Here is an 18,098-nt window from a genome sequence, read left to right as displayed (position 1 = left end):
TACAATTACTATCACAGGTTCAGGTGAGTATTTGATAACTGTTTTGGTATGAAAAGTGATTATCCTATTTGAAAAGGTTAGGAACTCATTGCTGTGATATTAAGAAGAGAAAAATGTATAAAATATGGGGCAGTAAAAAGCAATAAATACATTATAAAGATGCAATATTACTATGAAATAATACTTTTATTTAATCCAAGGTAGCTTTAATACCTTGTCTTTTAAAGCTGCCGGCTTCTTTCTTCTATTATTTAATGTTACTTGGTTCCTTAATCTTAGGAAAAGCAATCTGATTTAGAAACACCACAAAATTGTCAGAAAGCACCTTGTCAGAAGATACCTTGAGTGGCTAAATATATTTACTGATACTGAAGTAATTGGAGGAAATTGCTGTTAGGCCTGGGAGGGACTAGAGACAGGGAGGATGAGATTTCCACCCCACAGGCAGAGCTCAATTCCAGCTCCAACCAGCTCAGGATTTTGCTTTGGTTTGGTTTTTCTTTCATTAGATAAGTGTCACAATCCCTCCCCCTGCCCCCCAAACAGAAGACCCTCTATTTACAGCACTTTAGAGAAGAGTTGGAAGTGGGTGGTGTAAACAGATTAGTATATCTTTGGCATTCAGAGTGATCCTGTCTGTTTTATTTGTTTCTGTAAGTACTAGTTACATCTGCAGAGTACGCTGCTCTCTGCTCCAGAGAGGCCTAAAACGGGAATACCAGTGGGTGGGTGTTTGAGATCCGGAGGAAAGCATCCTGCACAAGCTGCCTGAGGAGGAAGCTTGCTCAACACCTGTCTCCCTTATGTCCAACTCAAGTCTCTGCCACTGGGCTTAATAGCCACACAGCAGACAGAAGGATGGCTTCCAAGGAGCCCAGGCAAGGCGAGGTCTTCCCTTGAGGGGGGAAGTCTCAGTCCTGGGAACCTGAGCAGGGTAACATTCGTTTTCTTTGAAAATGAAAATGGAAGCAGGAAATGCCACTGGGTCATAGAGTGGAGAGAATGGCTCACTAAAAAAACAAACCACAGCCACAGGCTTGCGGACAGCTCTGCTGTGACCCAGCAGCTGTGGCCGGGACATGTGGCCTTCCAAGGAAAGGCTGGTGTTGCCCGAAGGGAGACCTGCCTGGATGGGAGGCCAGAGCTGCCCTGTCCAGGTATCTCACCTCCGTGTTCTTCAGCAAGCTGGTACCAGAGTGTAGCTTGAATAGTGATCCTTGTAGCATCTCAGGCATTGGAAACTGTTTGAAACCATTTGAGTCAGACTCCTGTTTTCTAAGGCAACCCCAAGCTAGTCTTCAAAACAAAGAACTCCCACTAACTCCAGCTTCCCTTCTTGAAAGCTTCCTCCCCTAAATCTGCCTATTCAGTATAGATTCTCTGGAAGCTTCTCTGAACATTCAAAATTTCTCATCTTATTGAATCAGCACTGCTTATAAGGTAGAGAATTTCTGAATGTGTCGGTGAAAACAAATGCTTTTTAATATTATGAGAACATGGAAGTTGCTGTTGAGATGAAGCCTTAAGTAACATTGTGAATTTTATCCCTCTCCTTGCTGATTCTAACTTCATCCTAAGCTGGTCAGAAAATCATTTGACTTGCTGTAATTTACAATGTTACAAAGTCTAAGTGTACAATCCTCCTTTGAGAATCTTCAGATCAATCACGTTGAATATCCTAAAGTTATATGATTTGGGATAAAAGACAAGATAAATAAAATAAGCTTGCTTTTATTAAGCATTGTGCCTTCTCCAATAAATTAATAAAGAAAAAGACATCTACAAATGAAATTAGCTCATGAAGGTCAACAGAGTATGGAGGAGCCCATAAACTTTGTCCAGGTTTAGGGTCTACTGTCTCAAGAAAACTGACAAATATATTTCCAACTGAAGAGTAGAATTCTGATGGCTTCTGAACTTTTTCTTTATTTAAGACTTTTTTTAATGTGGACCATTTTTAAAGTCTTTATTAAATTTGTTACAATATTGCTTATGTTTTGTTTTGGATTTTTTGGCTGCAAGACACATAAGATCTTAGCTCCTGGACCAGGGATGGAACCCACAGCCCCCGGCACTGGAAGGCAAAGTCTTACCTACTGGACTGCCAGCTAAGTCCTTAGATTTTTTTCTAAGTATATTTTAAATGGCCTTTGGCCGAACGTAATCATGACTGCTGGGTGAGGAAAGAAATTCTGGTGCCGTTTATTTATGACAACGTATTGGTATAGCAGTGTTGTTTTAGCGGAGGTAAACCAGCTGTAGTTACATTCTTCCAGGAAGTATAGATGAGCCTAGATTATGTTCCCTTTGAAGAAAGTTCAGATGAAGCATTATAGTTTATTCTATGTTCCATGCTTCCAGATTTATCACTTTAATAGCAAGTCCCTTGATGCTCTTCAGCCGTACCTGGAGTCCTCACATTTGCCCTGGAAATACAGGGCAGCTGCATTGCTCTGCAGGGCCTATTCCTCACAGGCAGGGGAGATCCAGGCAGACCTTAAAGATCCAGTAGGCAGCTTTATTTCTATCACTAGTCCTTTTGCCTGACTTGTTCACAAGGGCTGTGGAAATCGAAGGTCTCAAAAAGAACATATATATATATATATATTTGGGGGAGGGTGTTGGGGGACCAACTAAGGCTGAAAATAGCCAGTCTTACACTATGGTGCACAGCTTGGAAGCTACTAGTTTCTTCCTGATCCTTTATTGTCTCCAGGAAGCTTGAATAGTCTTATTTCAAAACTTCTTTATCATCAACCTGTTTGCTTTGCTGACTGCTGCACTATTTTTTGTCACCTACCATGGATGGACCACTTTCCACCTTTGTTGTTTTTAGGCACTCACCTTAAAGTCATGAAATGTTAGGTGCCTCTCCTCTCTCTCTGGCCCTGCTGTCATGACAGGACAAGCACGTCTCCTAGACCCATCAATTCCTTTTGACAGGCAGCCAGCAGCTGTCATCATCATCAGGATGTCCTTACTGTGTCCTTGATCAGACTCAACCCTTGATGCAAGAAACACTCAGTGCTTTTGGACTTGGGAGAATTAGAGAGAATGCATCCTGGAAGATGAGAGAGGCTCTGATCTCCATATGCAGAGTCCTCCCAACCGCACCTATTTCCCTCTAAGGGTCAGTGTGATTTGATTGAAACCACACTTGTTCTACTGGGGCCTTTCCAGGGGACGTCAGAACATGATTTCCCAATGCACTCCACTGAGTGAAGAGAAGAGCCGCTAGGACCCCGTTCACTGGGCTCCATGGCCAGGCTTAGTAGCAAACATTTGAACAAACTGGGCTCTTCTCATCTGAAGAGCTATTTGAGCCACAGACACCTCATCAGGGAGCTCCCTTCTGCTGCAGGAATGTGTACCTTTGACTCTCCCAGGAGTTTGAAGGGCTGTAAAGGAACAGCTGAGAATGACCACAGACTCCGTGCACAATGAATTGAACATGGTTTACGTTCTTTTGTTGACTTAAAGAGACACTGTCAAGATCTAAAGGTCAAAAATTGGACCAAACATGCACCGTTTTTATCAGATGGATAGAATCTGATAAAAGCACTCCGAATTCTGGGGAAATAATTCCTTTCCTTTTGCAAAACTCATTTTTTGGGGGGACTCACAAAACTTTTGTTTTGTGCTCCCCGGGGGATAGGAGGCACCTAGCAGAGATGTATCTTGGTGCCCACCCCCTGGCTCCAACTGACATCATGGATTTCTTCCATCCAAATTATGGCTTTACTTAAATGCAGACAGGATCATATCAAACATTTGTGCAGCAGCAGCAAAAAAAAAAAAAAGAAAGAAAGAAAGAAAAAGCAAAGAAAAGAAAAGAGCTCTGTTTGCCCAGGAGAAGCTGACAAATTTGTAAAGGGGGAAAATTCACTTTCAAGCTTGTGAGTGGGAGTCACAAACAAAAGTGAACCTCTAGAATGGGAAAAAGTGTTGCATCTTGCATGAAAACATAAGAAAAAAAGCAGAAAGACTAACAACTTGACAGTGTCCTTTTAAGAACGATGGACAATCAAATTAAGGCAGTCGTGCAAACCATGGCACGTAATGGCTCCTCGTCCTTGATGGCATGCACCACTTCTGTTTCCATGTCAGAAAGTAGAAAAACCCAGGAGAGAGAAAGCAAGGGGCAAACCACTCTATTTTCCATGCAGCTTCTCTTACACATTCACTGCAGTGTGGGGGTTTTCAAAGCTGCACATGTGCCGACGGACACTGGCTGGTGGGCGAGAATTCTGGCTGCCTCTTCCTGAGGATTGAAAAGAAAAAGATACCCAGTGAGTGAGTGGTTACACATGTACATAGAGATGGCAATCACACCGCTCAGGCGGTGCCTGGGCGGGGGCAGGGCCGAACCTGCCTCCCGAGCCTTTCTCTGGGTCACTCCACCTCCAAATCCTGCATTTTCCTTGTCCTGTCCAGCTGTGTCTTACTGCCGGGACCAATTCTGAAAGTCACATCAGCGGAGTGCATTCTTTCCTTTACCTGGTGGGACCATCTCTTTTCAAGCGGCAGATGCTTTTTTTCTTTTTTTTGCCGTGTGTATGTCTCTCCCAAATTGGCTCTTTTCCCTCCAATCTTGATACACTCCTTTATTCTTAGAGGCAGTGGATTCCATCTGAATCTTCCAACCCACCACCCGTCTTAAAGAATGCTTACAGATTTACATCTTACACTGTGACTTTTAACTGTAGTGCTAATTTGACTCCATATTATGTTATCAAAAAAGGAGTGCTGTAACTTCACATAAAGTCATAGGTACCTCTTGGCCCTCACAAGATGGAACATATCCAGAGGTGGAAAGAAGGGAAGTGGCAAGAGGCTGGATGAGCCTCCCTCCAGGGAAGAAATTCATCTCAGTCCCTGGTTGGATGTCTCTTTATATAGCACAGTGTGTGGGTCTGGTAAGTGGAGAAGATCCTTGACTAGACGTGTCAAGGCTGATGTGCTGGCCATGCACAGGTGGCCTTTTCAGCATTTGTTGGAGTGAGGCTACCTGGATTTCCCACAAGTTAAGGAAACATGAGCTTCCCTCTTTAGAAGTTGGTGGGACAAAGCCATCTTAGTCTCATTCCATATTAAGAGGGCAGCCAATCACAGAAAAGACTTTGGGAAGAAGATGCTAAAGCAGAACCATCAGCAGGTGCAGTGAGTGGTGTGGATAAGACTGCAGTCATGAAATCCACTATAAGGCTTTCTCATAAATGTTCTCTGCCAATCATCCTTGGGCCAATCTACCCCAAGATCCTGGTGACAATTATCCAGTGTTAATCAGAAGAGGACCACGACAGCTCCAGGCAAATCAAAGCCATTTGCCAACCTTCCTATCTCTCTTTCCTATCAAAGCAGGCAGAAGAGGGGAAGTTCAGAAGAGGGAAAGAAGAGGCAGAAAAAGATTTCAGGCTGAGGCCTGACATTGTTCTGGGAAGGAGAGATGTGAGTTTTGAGATCTGAAACAAGAGCACTGTGGAATGTCTCTTTAATACCTGTAAGCAAGGACTCTAATCTGAATGTAGAAGGTGAGAAAAAAGATTTTTCATAGCACAGTTGAAGGTGAAGGAGAAAAATAAGACTGATCAATATGTACATTTCCATCAAGTTTAGACAATTCAGTAAACCATTTGAGAGTACACGATCTATCCAGGAAGATCTGAAATTCTCATCCAGAGGTAAGAACTTGAAATACTGGTATAATTTCATTTGCACCGCACTAGTCCATTTACTCAAGAAAATTAGACAAAGAGATCATGTTTGCTATTGAATAAATCAAAGCAATATGACACTTAATTTGCCCACCTGCAGTCACAAAGGTCAAGAAAACATTAGTCGTAGATGCCCAGAAACAACAATATGATGTTTGAATATATAAACGAAGTTATTGGCAGAAAACGGCATTTCATCCGTAAAGTATTAAAAAACAATTTCATTTCTCATGAAGGCAGAAAAAACACTCAAAGCATTTGGCTTTGCCTTGCTAAATTGCCTGATCCCCTTGAAGCCTCCAGTTAATTCTTCTGTAGATAATGTCCATATGTGGCCTGACCCAATAGTATAGGAAGACAGGACCCTGGCAGAGCTGATTTCCTGGCCTGTGACCAATACAGACACCGGTGGGTCTCTCATCAGAAGGGCTCTGAACTCAGGGTTTAGTGTTCTCGGTTCATCTTTTTGAAATTCACAAATAATTTTATCACTTAATTTGTGTTTTATAAGTGATGTTGCATGAGGAAATGGAGTGCATATGGAGGGGTTTAGAGCTTCACCTCACGCGTAGTCCTGGCTCCCTGGACAGGTTTTCAGCTTCTTGCTTCCCTCCCCACCCCACATTCTTCTACTCTGGCTTGGTGACCAAAACCCATCCAGCCTTCCACTACCCACCCCTGCCCAATGATCACTGCCACCCTCCTCCCGTGCCAGGCAACCACCGGCATGGATGTGGGAAGATCAGATCAGGATTTGGCAACAAGGTCTTGTTACCCCACAGCATCACAAGGGAGCAAGTGGCCGCAGCCATCTCCTCCCTGTTCTGGCACATCCTCTGTGCATCTGGCAAGTAACAGGGCAGGGATGAGCCTCGTACCCCTCCTCCATGCAGGTACCTTTCCGGTCTCTGAGGTGGTGTTGCAATATCCTTGGGGGTCCCCAGTCCACCATGAGCTGGGGCATGAGGCACTGGAAAAGGGGAGTTGCCCAGGTTTAGTTTCTGCATGGCATCTACCCAGTAACTGGCTGGAGGGGAAGCTGGCTGAAAAGAAAAGGCTTTGTATTTTAGTACCGTTAACATTTTTCCTTCTACGTTTTCAACCAGGGGCTCCAGGTCTTCATTTTGCACTAGGCTATGCAAATGATGTAGCTGGTTCTGTCTGCTGAGATGCATGGATGATGATAAAAAGCATGGGGAAACATCCTGGCAGCTTAGAGGCTTGCCCTGCTGACATTAGCACAGGTGCACACAGTATGGCATGCCTGAACAGATCAGCAGTGGTGTCTCCTGGGAACTGAGGCAGGAAGCTCCCCACTGTAGCTGACTTGAAACTACCCTTGCAGCTATAGATAGCTCTGTGGTTCCTTTGGGGGCTTCAACCATATTGACAGCTAAACTCTTTGCAGTAATTCCAAACAGTACCAAAGCCATCTTTACTATTGATTGACATACCTGAAAAAAATGACAGCTTCTTCTTCATGGTGCCATTTCTTTAGTTTCTGACTTTGACTTTGTGTTGAAGTGAAATGTAAATGATCCATGTATACAGATGTTGCTATTATGTAAGAAGTGGATTATTAAAGGTTACAAGTCAAAAATTGAAAAGTCTGATTCCAATGTGGCCATTTTATCAACTGAATAAAATCTGAGTGAAGGAGCTGGACTTCAGGGTATTTTTAGCAACTGTAGAACCACATATTCAACCAAGCCCAGAGTCCGCAAGCCAGAGTAAAAGCTTGGAGGGAAAATGCAGCATATGGGGGCTTGTCAAATATAAGTCCCAAATCTGTGCTGAATCTTTTGGCAGAAATTGTGGATTTAATGAAACCCCAGAAGTTTAGTTAGAAAGATTCATCTTCAGTTTCTTCTGGAAGTGAATTTTTTTTTTCTTTTCTTTCTCCTCCCATGCTTCTTTTCTTCCTTCCCTTCCTTTCCTCCCCTCTTCTCTTTCTTTCTTCAAAATCCCTTCTAGTTGTGCACATAGTTTCTCCCATCTGTTACCATTGTCTACATAATCTTTCTGGTGAAGATTCTTGAGAGTCCCTTGGACTTCAAGGAGATCAAATCAGTCAGTCCTAAAGGAAATCAACCCTGAGTACTCACTGAAAGGACTGATCCTGAAGTTGGAGCTCCAGTACTTTGGCCATCTGATGTGAAGAGCTGACTCATTGGGAAAGACCCTGATGCTGGGAGGGATTGTGGGCAGGAGAAGAAGGGGATGACAGAGGATGAGATGGTTGGATGGCGTCATCAACTCAATGAACATGAATCTGATCAAACTCAGGGAGATAGTGAAGGACAGGGAAGCCTGGTATGCTACAGTCCATAGGGTTGCAAAGAGTCAGATACAACTTAGGGACTGAACAACAGCAACAACATCACTCTTTGAGTGTACTTAGTCTCATATGCTTTGCTTTCATGTGTTATTTTCTTTACAGCAAGTCACCAATACATTGGTTTCTATGCTAAGAACTATTTTTTACGTCAGCTTAAGAAGTTGTTACAGACAAGTCTTATTCATTATAATATAGCAATAAGATTTCAGGCCAAGGATTCAGGAGACCAGATACTCTCCAACTGTGTATTTGCCTCTTTCAGACTCAGTTTTTCATCCATAAAGAAGGATTGTTGATACAGTACATGTGAAAATGCTTCCAATAGCAAAATGCCATCCCTGCTTAAGACATTACTAGAAATGTCCATGTAATTCTCCAGGCAAAAATGCTGGAGTGGGTTGCCATCCCCTCCTCCAAGGGATCTTTCTGACCCAGGGATCAAACCTGCATCATTTATGTCTCCTACATGAGTAGGTAAATTCTTTACCACTAGTACCACCTGGGAAGCCCAGAATACTGCAGGAACAAAATACAGACAAAAGATGGATATTTTAAGTCTCAGTGTGTATTTAAGTTAGACTAATTCAGAGTATCTCAAACTTCACTTTGTTTTACTCATAAATTTTAACCACTTGCCTCATTCAGGAATTTTAATAACTTCTAGTACAAAATAGTTTTCTCTCTAGAATTGTTTCCCCCCAAAAAACATGAGCAATATTGAATGGATGTATCTGGAGTGGGTAAAAGCTAGGTACAGAGCCAAGCTAGCTGTCTGTGTCTGAATCTGCATGTCTATGACAGGTTTGGAGGTGAGTCGTTTAGCAGAGATAAAATGGTCTATACAATTCCAGATGGTCACCATGGAAATAATGTGGCAGCTGTCCAAAGTAATCATAAAGATTGACAGCAACCACTCAAGACCATTTTTGTAGAAGATATCTATCTTTTTTGTTATAAATGGGATAATTTGTACCTCTGACTGCTTTCCAGAGTCAAATGCATTTTTCTATTATCTGAATTTAAATATGTGTTTCTCAGCATTCATGCATCAGAGTGGAAAATAGAGCTGACTGCATATACAGACCTATTGTAACTGGTTGTTGTTTTACTCTTCCTTATAATACCTGCACATCTAACTTAGTATAGTAAGGGTTTTTCCTATAAACACAATAATGTAGTATAAAATATTGTTCTATTTTAGAATATTTAATTGTAAAGATTTCTAAGTTAATAAGAGACTATAGAAAATGAGCTAATAAAATTCAACTCAATTACCATCATAGGTTTGTCAAATATTAACATTCTGCCTTATTAGGCTTCCTTTTCTTTTGAAAACATCAGGTTTAAATTTGAAGCACTCTGTATTATTCTTAACACCAATCCTCTTCTTTTCAAGAGAAAATTTGGTATATATCATACTTAGCATATACTAATACCTTTTCAACATGTATAGTTATGCATTAATAAATATTATTACCATTGTGATATGATTTAGCATGTTATTAGATTTCACATTCATAGCATCACACAATATTTCCATTCAGCAATCTGCACTTTTTTGCATAGTATTATGTTCATATACATAGCTCTAGTTCATTAACTTAAAGTAAATTGAATAAGTACTTCATTATCAAGAATATAATCAATTCTCCTACTGATGGCCATTTAGGTTGCTTCCTATATCCTGCTATTTTAAGCAATATTGTAGTAAACATTCTTGGTTATATCTCCTTGCACACATATGAGAAAGCTTTTCTCTGGTGTGGATTGAGAAGTAGAGTTGATGGATTTTTGCAAATGCACAGTATTCTTTCTTATATACTGCCAAATTGCTCTGCAAAATGCTTGCAAATTTTACAGTGCTATATGAGAATCCCTGTTATTCTTTCTAATTCAGTTTGTTTTCCAGACATCTTTAAAATTGACTCTTTATTAAGAAAAATGTTTTAAATATATGAACATGGAAAAATGCTAAAATGAAACCCATCTTCCTATTAGTCAGCTTTAATAATAGTCAATATGTATGTGAATCTTGTTTCATCTATACTTGCTATTTATTTTAAAGCAAATCTAAAACAGCGTCATTCCATCCATAAAGAATTTAGTATATACGTCTGCTATACAGGTACACAATTTTATAATAAAAGGAAAAATATTTCCCAAAGTACATTAATTGGAGAAGGAAATGGCAACACACCCCAGTATTCTTGCCTGGAGAATCCCATGGGCAGAGGAGCCTGGCAGGCTACGGTCCATGGGATTGCAAGAGTCGGACACAACATAGTGACTAAACCACCATGAAAGTACATTAATAGTGATTTTTAATATTTGATATTAGGTTTTCCAGGTGGCTCATTGGTAAAGAATCCTCCTGCCAATATGGGAGATGCAGGAGACTCAGGTTTAATCCCTAGGTTCCTTGGATCAGGAAATTTCCTGATTGTCTCTATATTTTTGAAGTCTTTATTGAATTTGTTACAATATTGTTTCTGTTAGGGCTTGGGATTTTTTGGCCAAGGGGCATATGGGATCTTGGCTCTTGGCTTTGGCTCCTGGATCAGGAATTGAACCCACATTCCCTGCATTGGAAGATGAAATCTTAACCACTGGATCACCAGGGAAGTCTCATCTCTATATTTTTATTTTACTTTTGATTCTCAAATCACCATAGAAATAATATTTATGTATCATACTTTGTCAGTGAGTCTTATGTCTTTTTTAATCTATGGATGTCCCCTCTTCCTTTTTGCTTCCTATCTATTTGTTGAAGAAGCATCCAGATTATGAATTTTATGGATTGTGTCTCTATGTGTCATTTAACATGTTTCTCTGTTACCTGTATTTCCTAGGAATTATAGTTAGATCTGAATTCTTGATCCATTTCATGATCAATTGTATGGAGACAGTAGTTCATTAGAGGTGGTGTTTTCTCTCTGTTATACCATATGGGGAAGAATATAAATTGGGTCTTCTAGTAATCACATTAAGACTGATCAGTGGATTTAAGGCTGTCAGCTTGACGTATAGGTTATAAAACTCCCCATCAGTCTTTCATATAATTGTTTTAATAGTCATTGGTGACATTATATAGATCAATTACTTTTTTACAAAACAATAAGATAATGCAATTATCATTTTATGACTCTTGAGAGTCCCTTGGACTGCAAGGAGATCCAACCAGTCCATTCTAAAGGTGATCAGTCCTGGGTGTTCTTCGGAAGGAGTGATGCTAAAGCTGAAACTCCAATACTTTGGCCACCTCATGCGAAGATTTGACTCATTGGAAAAGACTCTGACGCTGGGAGGGATTGGGGCCAGGAGGAGAAGGGGACGACAGAGGAGATGGCTGGATGGCATCACCGACTCAATGGACATGAGTTTGGGTGAACTCCAGGAGTTGGTGATGGACAGGGAGGCCTGGCGTGCTGCAGTTCATGGGGTTGCAAAGAGTCGGACACGACTGAGCGACTGAACTGACTGACTGATACCTTTGGTAGCTGTTAATTAGATTTCTTTGTAAAAGAAAAAACACTTATCAGTTACTTAATTCCTCTGAGATAAAGTTCAAACAGAAATCACAAGTTATATGGATGAGTCTTATTTATCAACGCTCAGAGTAATGATTTCGTTTTCTAACACCTCTAACAGGGATCAGTGTTTCACCTGTGGGTCTGTTTCTATTGTCTGTGTCCTTTGTGGTATTTTTGGTGTTGTTATATGGCTCTCACTTTTCCATACCTAAACATATTTTATAAGATAAGACATTATAAATATATAAAATAAGATTCTATAGATGTTCTAAATGTCAGGGAATGTTTAACAGGAGGATTCCTATGTGCTGTTTCTCACAAGTCCTTTGTTTCTTTTTAAGTAACAGTGCTGCTCCCAGGAACTGAGGTCATTATGTGAGACAGGCTTGAATCTCCTTTAGTAAACATTCTCTTTACAACAAAACTGCTTAGTCTCCATCCCCTTTCTTGAGATATGGATTGTCTCCTGACCTTGTGACCATTATTAATCCCTTGTTTCCTTGGTAACAGTTGCTGTACATTTGGTTTTCTGATCTTTATCATTGTCAAAAGAAATTTCTTGTACCACAGCCTTTATATACTCACAGAGAAATCATTAAAACACCTTTGCTCCATCAGAGCTTGGGTCCCCGTGTTTTTCTTTCTTTCTGTCTCTCTCTCTCTCCCTCCCTCCAGCTCTCTCTTTCACTTTCTTATCATTGACTCTGGACCGCCAGGTCCTAGTCCATTCAAGGACCCCAACAATAAATATATAAAGATTCTATAGATGTTCTAAAGGTTCTGAGTTATCTCTACCAGAGTTGCTTCACCATTTTTTTTTCTAAGTAGAGTGGGACATGTGTGTTTGCAAAGTCACTTCAGTCATGTCCAACTCTTTGCGATCCCATGGGCTTAGCCTGCCAGGTTCCTCTGGTCCGTGGGATTCTCCAGGCAAGAATACTGAAGTGGATCACAATGTCCTCCTCTAAGGGATTTTTCTGACACAGGGATCGAACCCACATCTGTTATGTCCCCTGCATTGGCAGGCCGGTTCTTTACCACTAGCACCACCCGGGAAGCCCAAGTAGGGTGGGACAAATCAACCTAATCCAATCAGGAACTGAGCTGAGCAAAGTTGCTTTGCAGTTTGTATAGGAATCAGTCTATCATAAGGTATATCCCTTCACGATTTTTAACTGAGCATCTTCACAAATTTCCCCTAGAATTCTAAAATGTTTAACAAGATCTTGATTAGACTGCAATCTGTATTGTATCTTGCATCTCTCCTGTGATCTTTTTCACTTATTATGTAACTTATTGATTTTACTTCTTATCTCTAACAGTAAACAGGTCATAGTTTCTGAGGGCAGGATCCACGATTGATTTACCATCGCATACTGCTTTAATCCCCTTTTATCTGTCTAATTTTTGGAAATAAAAGAAAACCATGTAATTTCTCATTCAAACTGATTACTTTTAAGAATGAAGGCAGTGCTTTTAAAAATTATCATTAAAAAAAGCATAAACTGGGACTTTCCTGGGCATAGAGAGACATGTGATCATCTATTTGCAGTAAGTATTGAATGAATGGTTGAATAAACAAAACAGGATGAAACATTCCTTATATGAAAATAATACAGAAATAATCTCGAGCTCCTTTATCACTTTGGTAATTGCAGGAATATCAAAAGCATGTATTGTTTTTGGTAATAATTCCTAAATTAATTCTCATGCTTAATATCAACTGTCATAAAATCTCCAGCAAAATTTACATTAAAAAATTAATAAAAATAATGTGTGTGTGTGTGTGCAAAAACTAAACTATATATAAAAATGTTAATGATAGTTTTTCTCTGTGTATGGGTAGAATTGCAGGTAATTTTTATTAGCTGTCTTGTGTTTTTCTGTATTTTCCAAATTCTCAATTAATTTTTATCACTTTTTAAAATATGTAAAATAAGCTATAACTGTTAGTACAAAAAGAAATTTATAATACATAATTCAGAAGTAAAATTCCCTCTTCTTTTGGCTTTATCCCAATGAACTAAGGTATTATATGGGAATTTTGAATATATTTTCTTTTGCTGAAAAAAGTTAAGGTAAAAATCCTAAATTTATATTCAAATATATGAGGAGCTACTAAGTAGAAATCACAGAAATTTGAGAGAATTCCCTGGCGGTCCAGTGGTTGGGACCCTGCACTCTCAGTGCTGAGGGCCTGGGTTCAGTCCCTGGTTGGGAACTAAGATCCCACAAGTCATGTGGCCAAAATAAATAAATAATAATTAAAAACAAATTATGGAATTTGGAAATTCATACTAATATTTTGTAGGTCCTGAAGTCTTTCTTAATTCAAAATTCTGGTAAATTTAGTCTTTATACTGTACATAAACTGCTTTATTTTATATATATTCTCAATACTTATTTTCACATTTAGGCATCTTTATTAATGAAAAAGTAAAAGCTCAAAATTAGAAAAAAAATTACAACTTAAAGTACATAGAAGGAAAAAAGAAAACCCTGGTGTATTTCCAGATAACCTGTAGGTGCCAAACTGACAAAGTGAGTCTTTGTATTATTTTGCTCTGATTTATCACAGGGAGTGAGGGAAAGAGATGATGAAAACAACTTGCCTAAAACTAAAATTGTCACCTCAGGATGTTTTGAAACAAGACAGAAGACAAGATTATTACTTTGGTAAGAAGCTCAAAATTAATGATAATGAAAAAGAACTTAGTGGACTTTGTGAAGTTTTTAATATCCTTGACTACAGCATTAATATTAGATATGGTTTTCATTATCATATCTGTTTAAGCAGAGGTGTTAATATCATCATGCCACCACCCAGCAAACCTGAAAAGAAACTGATAGACAATTATCATAGACAAATAGACAATAGACTATCATAGACTGATAGACAAATATCATGTAATTTCTTTTACAGTATTAGAAGGTGTCATCATAGCCTTAAAAGAAATCTTGGCAGTATCATAACATAAAGATTATGATAAACCTCATAACTTGAGAAAGATGACGGGGAAATATTAAAATTGGTATAAGAGGACTTCTGTTTCCAGGTAAGATGTAATTCCTTGGGATAAACTAGCTCCCCCACTGAAAACAACTACCAGAAAACAGGTAAAATATTTTGAAAAACCATTTAAAGACATTGAGAAGCTCTCATGGCAACCAGAATCCAAGAGACTAATAAATCAGAAAAAAGAGAACTTCAGAGAGGTAAGGAGACGATCTTCAAGTTATTTTTTTCCATTGGAACATTCAATGATTCTTGATACAGAAGAACAGATTCAAAGAACAGGTTCAGAGTGCAAGCAGAGGTTCTTAAGTAAGAGGTAATGAATAAGTTTCAGAAACACTTGAAGATATTAAAGAGAATCTCTAAAAGTTGCCTTTGGACAGAAAGTCATGTGAGGTTGGGACAAACTGGGAAAGAAGGATTGACATATATACACTACCATGTGTAAAACAGATAGCTAGTGGGAAGCTGCTGTATAGCACAGGGAGATCAGCTTGGTGCTCTGTGATGACCTAGAGGGGTGGGATGGAAGTAGAGGAGGCAGGCTCAAGAGGGAGGGGATATATGTATACATATAGCTGATTCACTTAATTGTATAGCAGAAACTAACACAACATTGCAAAGCAAGTATACTCCAATAAAAAGAAAATAAAATACACAGCTACAGTAGGAAAAAAGTACACAATTTCACATTTATGGAATAAGAACAGGCAAGACTAATCTATGGGGATGAAAATCAGAATAGAAGTTGTCCCTAGTCTGGCGGGTTACAGTTCATGGGGTCACAGAGTTAGACATGAATGAGGGACTAACACTTTCACTTTTCTAGATAGTGGAGGTCTTCCCTGGTGGCTCAATGGTAAAGAATTCGCCTGCGATTCAGGAGACGAGTGTTCAATCCCTGGGTCGGGAAGATCCCCTGGAGAAGGAAATGGCAACCCAATCCGGTATTCTTGCCTGAGAAATCCCATGGACAGATGAGCCTGGCAGGCTACAGTCCATGGAGTCAGAAAAGAGTCAGAGTCGAATGCACCTTAGTGACTAAATAGCAATGACTAGATAGTGGGACAGATTAGACAGGAACACAAGCAAGATTTCCAGGGTGATGGCAATGCTCTGTATCGACTGATTTTTAGTTACAGAATTTCAATTGCATTTTCAGGAAATTGTGGGAAATTATGTATAGGACTATGAATAAAAAACTGCATATAAGTAGGAAAATACAAAAATTAATAGTTACTTGCTCTCAGGGAATCAGAAGAAGGGGTGGAGAGTTGCAAGTTTCAGTATTAAAACATTTGATGGCATTAAGCCAATATAGTTTGCGTCATCCTTTTAGTCCTGGGAATCATCTTGTCATTTGGACCTAAGTTTTCAGAGCCCATGGGTCACCATCTCCTTCCCTCGTCTCTGCATCAGAGAGCTCTATGGCCATTTCCAATGCTTGTTTGAGTAACTGCTTTTCTCTGCTTTTGGGTCTTATCAGTCTCCCTCTCTTATACAACAACCACATCTTGGGTGTGATAACACATTTAATCTGGTAACTGTTCATGTATTATGGGCTTTGGAGCTAAACTACCCTGAAGTGACTGCACATCTCCACCTACTCTGAATTTCTGTGAACAATCTTCCCTTCTATTTTTACCTTTTAAGCAATTTGCTGTGTTCACTCTCTTTACCCACAACTGTCAAAACCCTAGGTCAGGTCACTATAATTTCCTACCAGCCTCCTCCCAGAGCATCCGAACCTGCACCTTGCTCTCCTGTGTCCTCCACACTGAGCATGAATTGCCAGCTCTAGAGCACAGTTCTCACTAATGACAGTGCCCCCTGCTTGGTGACTGGGGTGGCCTTCCATTGCTCAGAGGACGAGAACCACACTTTTGAGGTCCTTATGGAGACCCTGCCTGATCTGGTCTGAGCTGACCCTTCTCGTCTCCTTATCATATTTCCCTGTATTCTCATCTCTGGCATCCTGGAATTTTTTGACTTCCTTCAGCCATCAGTGGCTTTTGTTTTTTTGGTCTTTTAGCTCAGAGCCTTTACACTCTGATTCCTTGACTTGTCTGCCGCACTAACTCCCTTCCTGTCCTCAGTTCAGTTCAGTTCATTCGCTCAGTAGTGTCCGACTCTTTGCGACCCCATGAATCGCAGCACGCCAGGCCTCCCTGTCCATCACCAACTCCCAGAGTTCACTCAGACTCATGTCCAACGAGTCAGTGATGCCATCCAGCCATCTCATTCTCTGTCGTCCCCTTCTCCTCCTGCCCCAATCCCTCCCAGCGTCAGAGTCTTTTCCAATGAGTCAACTCTTCGCATGAGGTGGCCAAAGTACTGGAGTTTCAGCTTTAGCATCATTCCTTCCAATGAACACCCAGGGCTGATCTCCTTCAGAATGGACTGGTTGGATCTCCTTGCAGTCCAAGGGACTCTCAAGAGTCTTCTCCAACACCACAGTTTAAAAGCATCAATTCTTCAGCGCTCAACTTTCTTCACATTCCAACTCTCACATCCATACATGACCACAGGAAAAACCATAGCCTTGACTAGACGGACCTTTGTTGGCAAAGTAATGTCTCTGCTTTTGAATATGCTATCTAGGTTGGTCATAACTTTCCTTCCAAGGAGTAAGCGTCTTTTAATTTCATGGCTGCAATCACCATCTGCAGTGATTTTGGAGCCCAAAAAAATAAAGTCTGACACTGTTTCCACTGTTTCCCCATCTATTTCCCATGAAGTGATGGGACCAGACGCCATGATGTTCATCTGTCCTAACTAACCCCCTTTCTCCTTCAGAAGTCCTAACCTAAATAATCCTTCATCCTGGGAGCATGTCCAGCTTCTACACATCAGGACTGGTTAGATCCTTTTAATAACACTCTTGTAACACCTTGTTTTTATCCTGACAAACACTCACTACACCTGTAATTATGTGTTTAATGTCTGGTCTCCTGGCCAGGATCCAACTTTCCACAGAGACAGGGGCTGGACCTGTTTTGTTCACCATGGCACTCCCTGCTCTTGTCTCAGTGGCCGGCACACATTAGGTGTGTGAGTGAGTCATTAGAGCTTTGCTTCCTAATGTGTGCCAGGCCTTGAGCCCATTCTAACCATCAGAGCAAGAGTAATTTTATACTAGGATCGGCCCTGTAATAACTTTTGACTTTAAACAGTTGGAGCTAAATAAAATCTTACTAAAATGGCTTGCAGTTCCATCTCTTTCAATAAGACACTGACAGAATCACTGGCTAAAGTCCCCAAGCTGCCCAGGGATGGATCTATAACCATCCCTCCTGCTCCCTCTCCTCTCCCCTTGCTGCCCCATTATCATAACTTCTTTTATCCTACGTTGATCATGTTAAGTCTTCATTTTTTCCCTTTGTTAACACTTTTCCTACTCCCCCATCCCACACCCACCTAAGCCAAATAACAAGCAGTGTGAAGTTCAATCAAGTGGAAAATGACATTAATTCCCACAGCGTCTGAGAGCATTTACTAAG

At 40.3% G+C, this 18,098-nt stretch overlaps 1 protein-coding gene across 3 annotated transcripts in view; it reads right to left on the bottom strand.

Moving 5' to 3' along the window:
- The window catches only part of GRM1 (glutamate metabotropic receptor 1), a 428,462-nt gene that overhangs the window by 7,062 nt on the left and 403,302 nt on the right, over nucleotides 1-18,098 (bottom strand). The window contains exon 9 of one of the 3 annotated variants that reach the window (XM_059889816.1): nucleotides 4,177-4,261. The exons of the other annotated variants lie outside the window; for them this stretch is intronic. Within the exon in view, the coding sequence (XP_059745799.1) occupies nucleotides 4,201-4,261 (61 nt within the window). The 3' untranslated portion in view covers nucleotides 4,177-4,200. The remainder of the gene's footprint in view (nucleotides 1-4,176; nucleotides 4,262-18,098) is intronic. 3 annotated transcript variants of the gene reach the window in all.

The sequence above is a fragment of the Bos taurus genome, chromosome 9 (assembly GCF_002263795.3).
Source record: "Bos taurus isolate L1 Dominette 01449 registration number 42190680 breed Hereford chromosome 9, ARS-UCD2.0, whole genome shotgun sequence".
In the NCBI taxonomy this organism is placed as follows: Eukaryota; Metazoa; Chordata; class Mammalia; order Artiodactyla; family Bovidae; genus Bos; species Bos taurus.
This window is presented reverse-complemented; position numbering and strand designations above follow the sequence as displayed.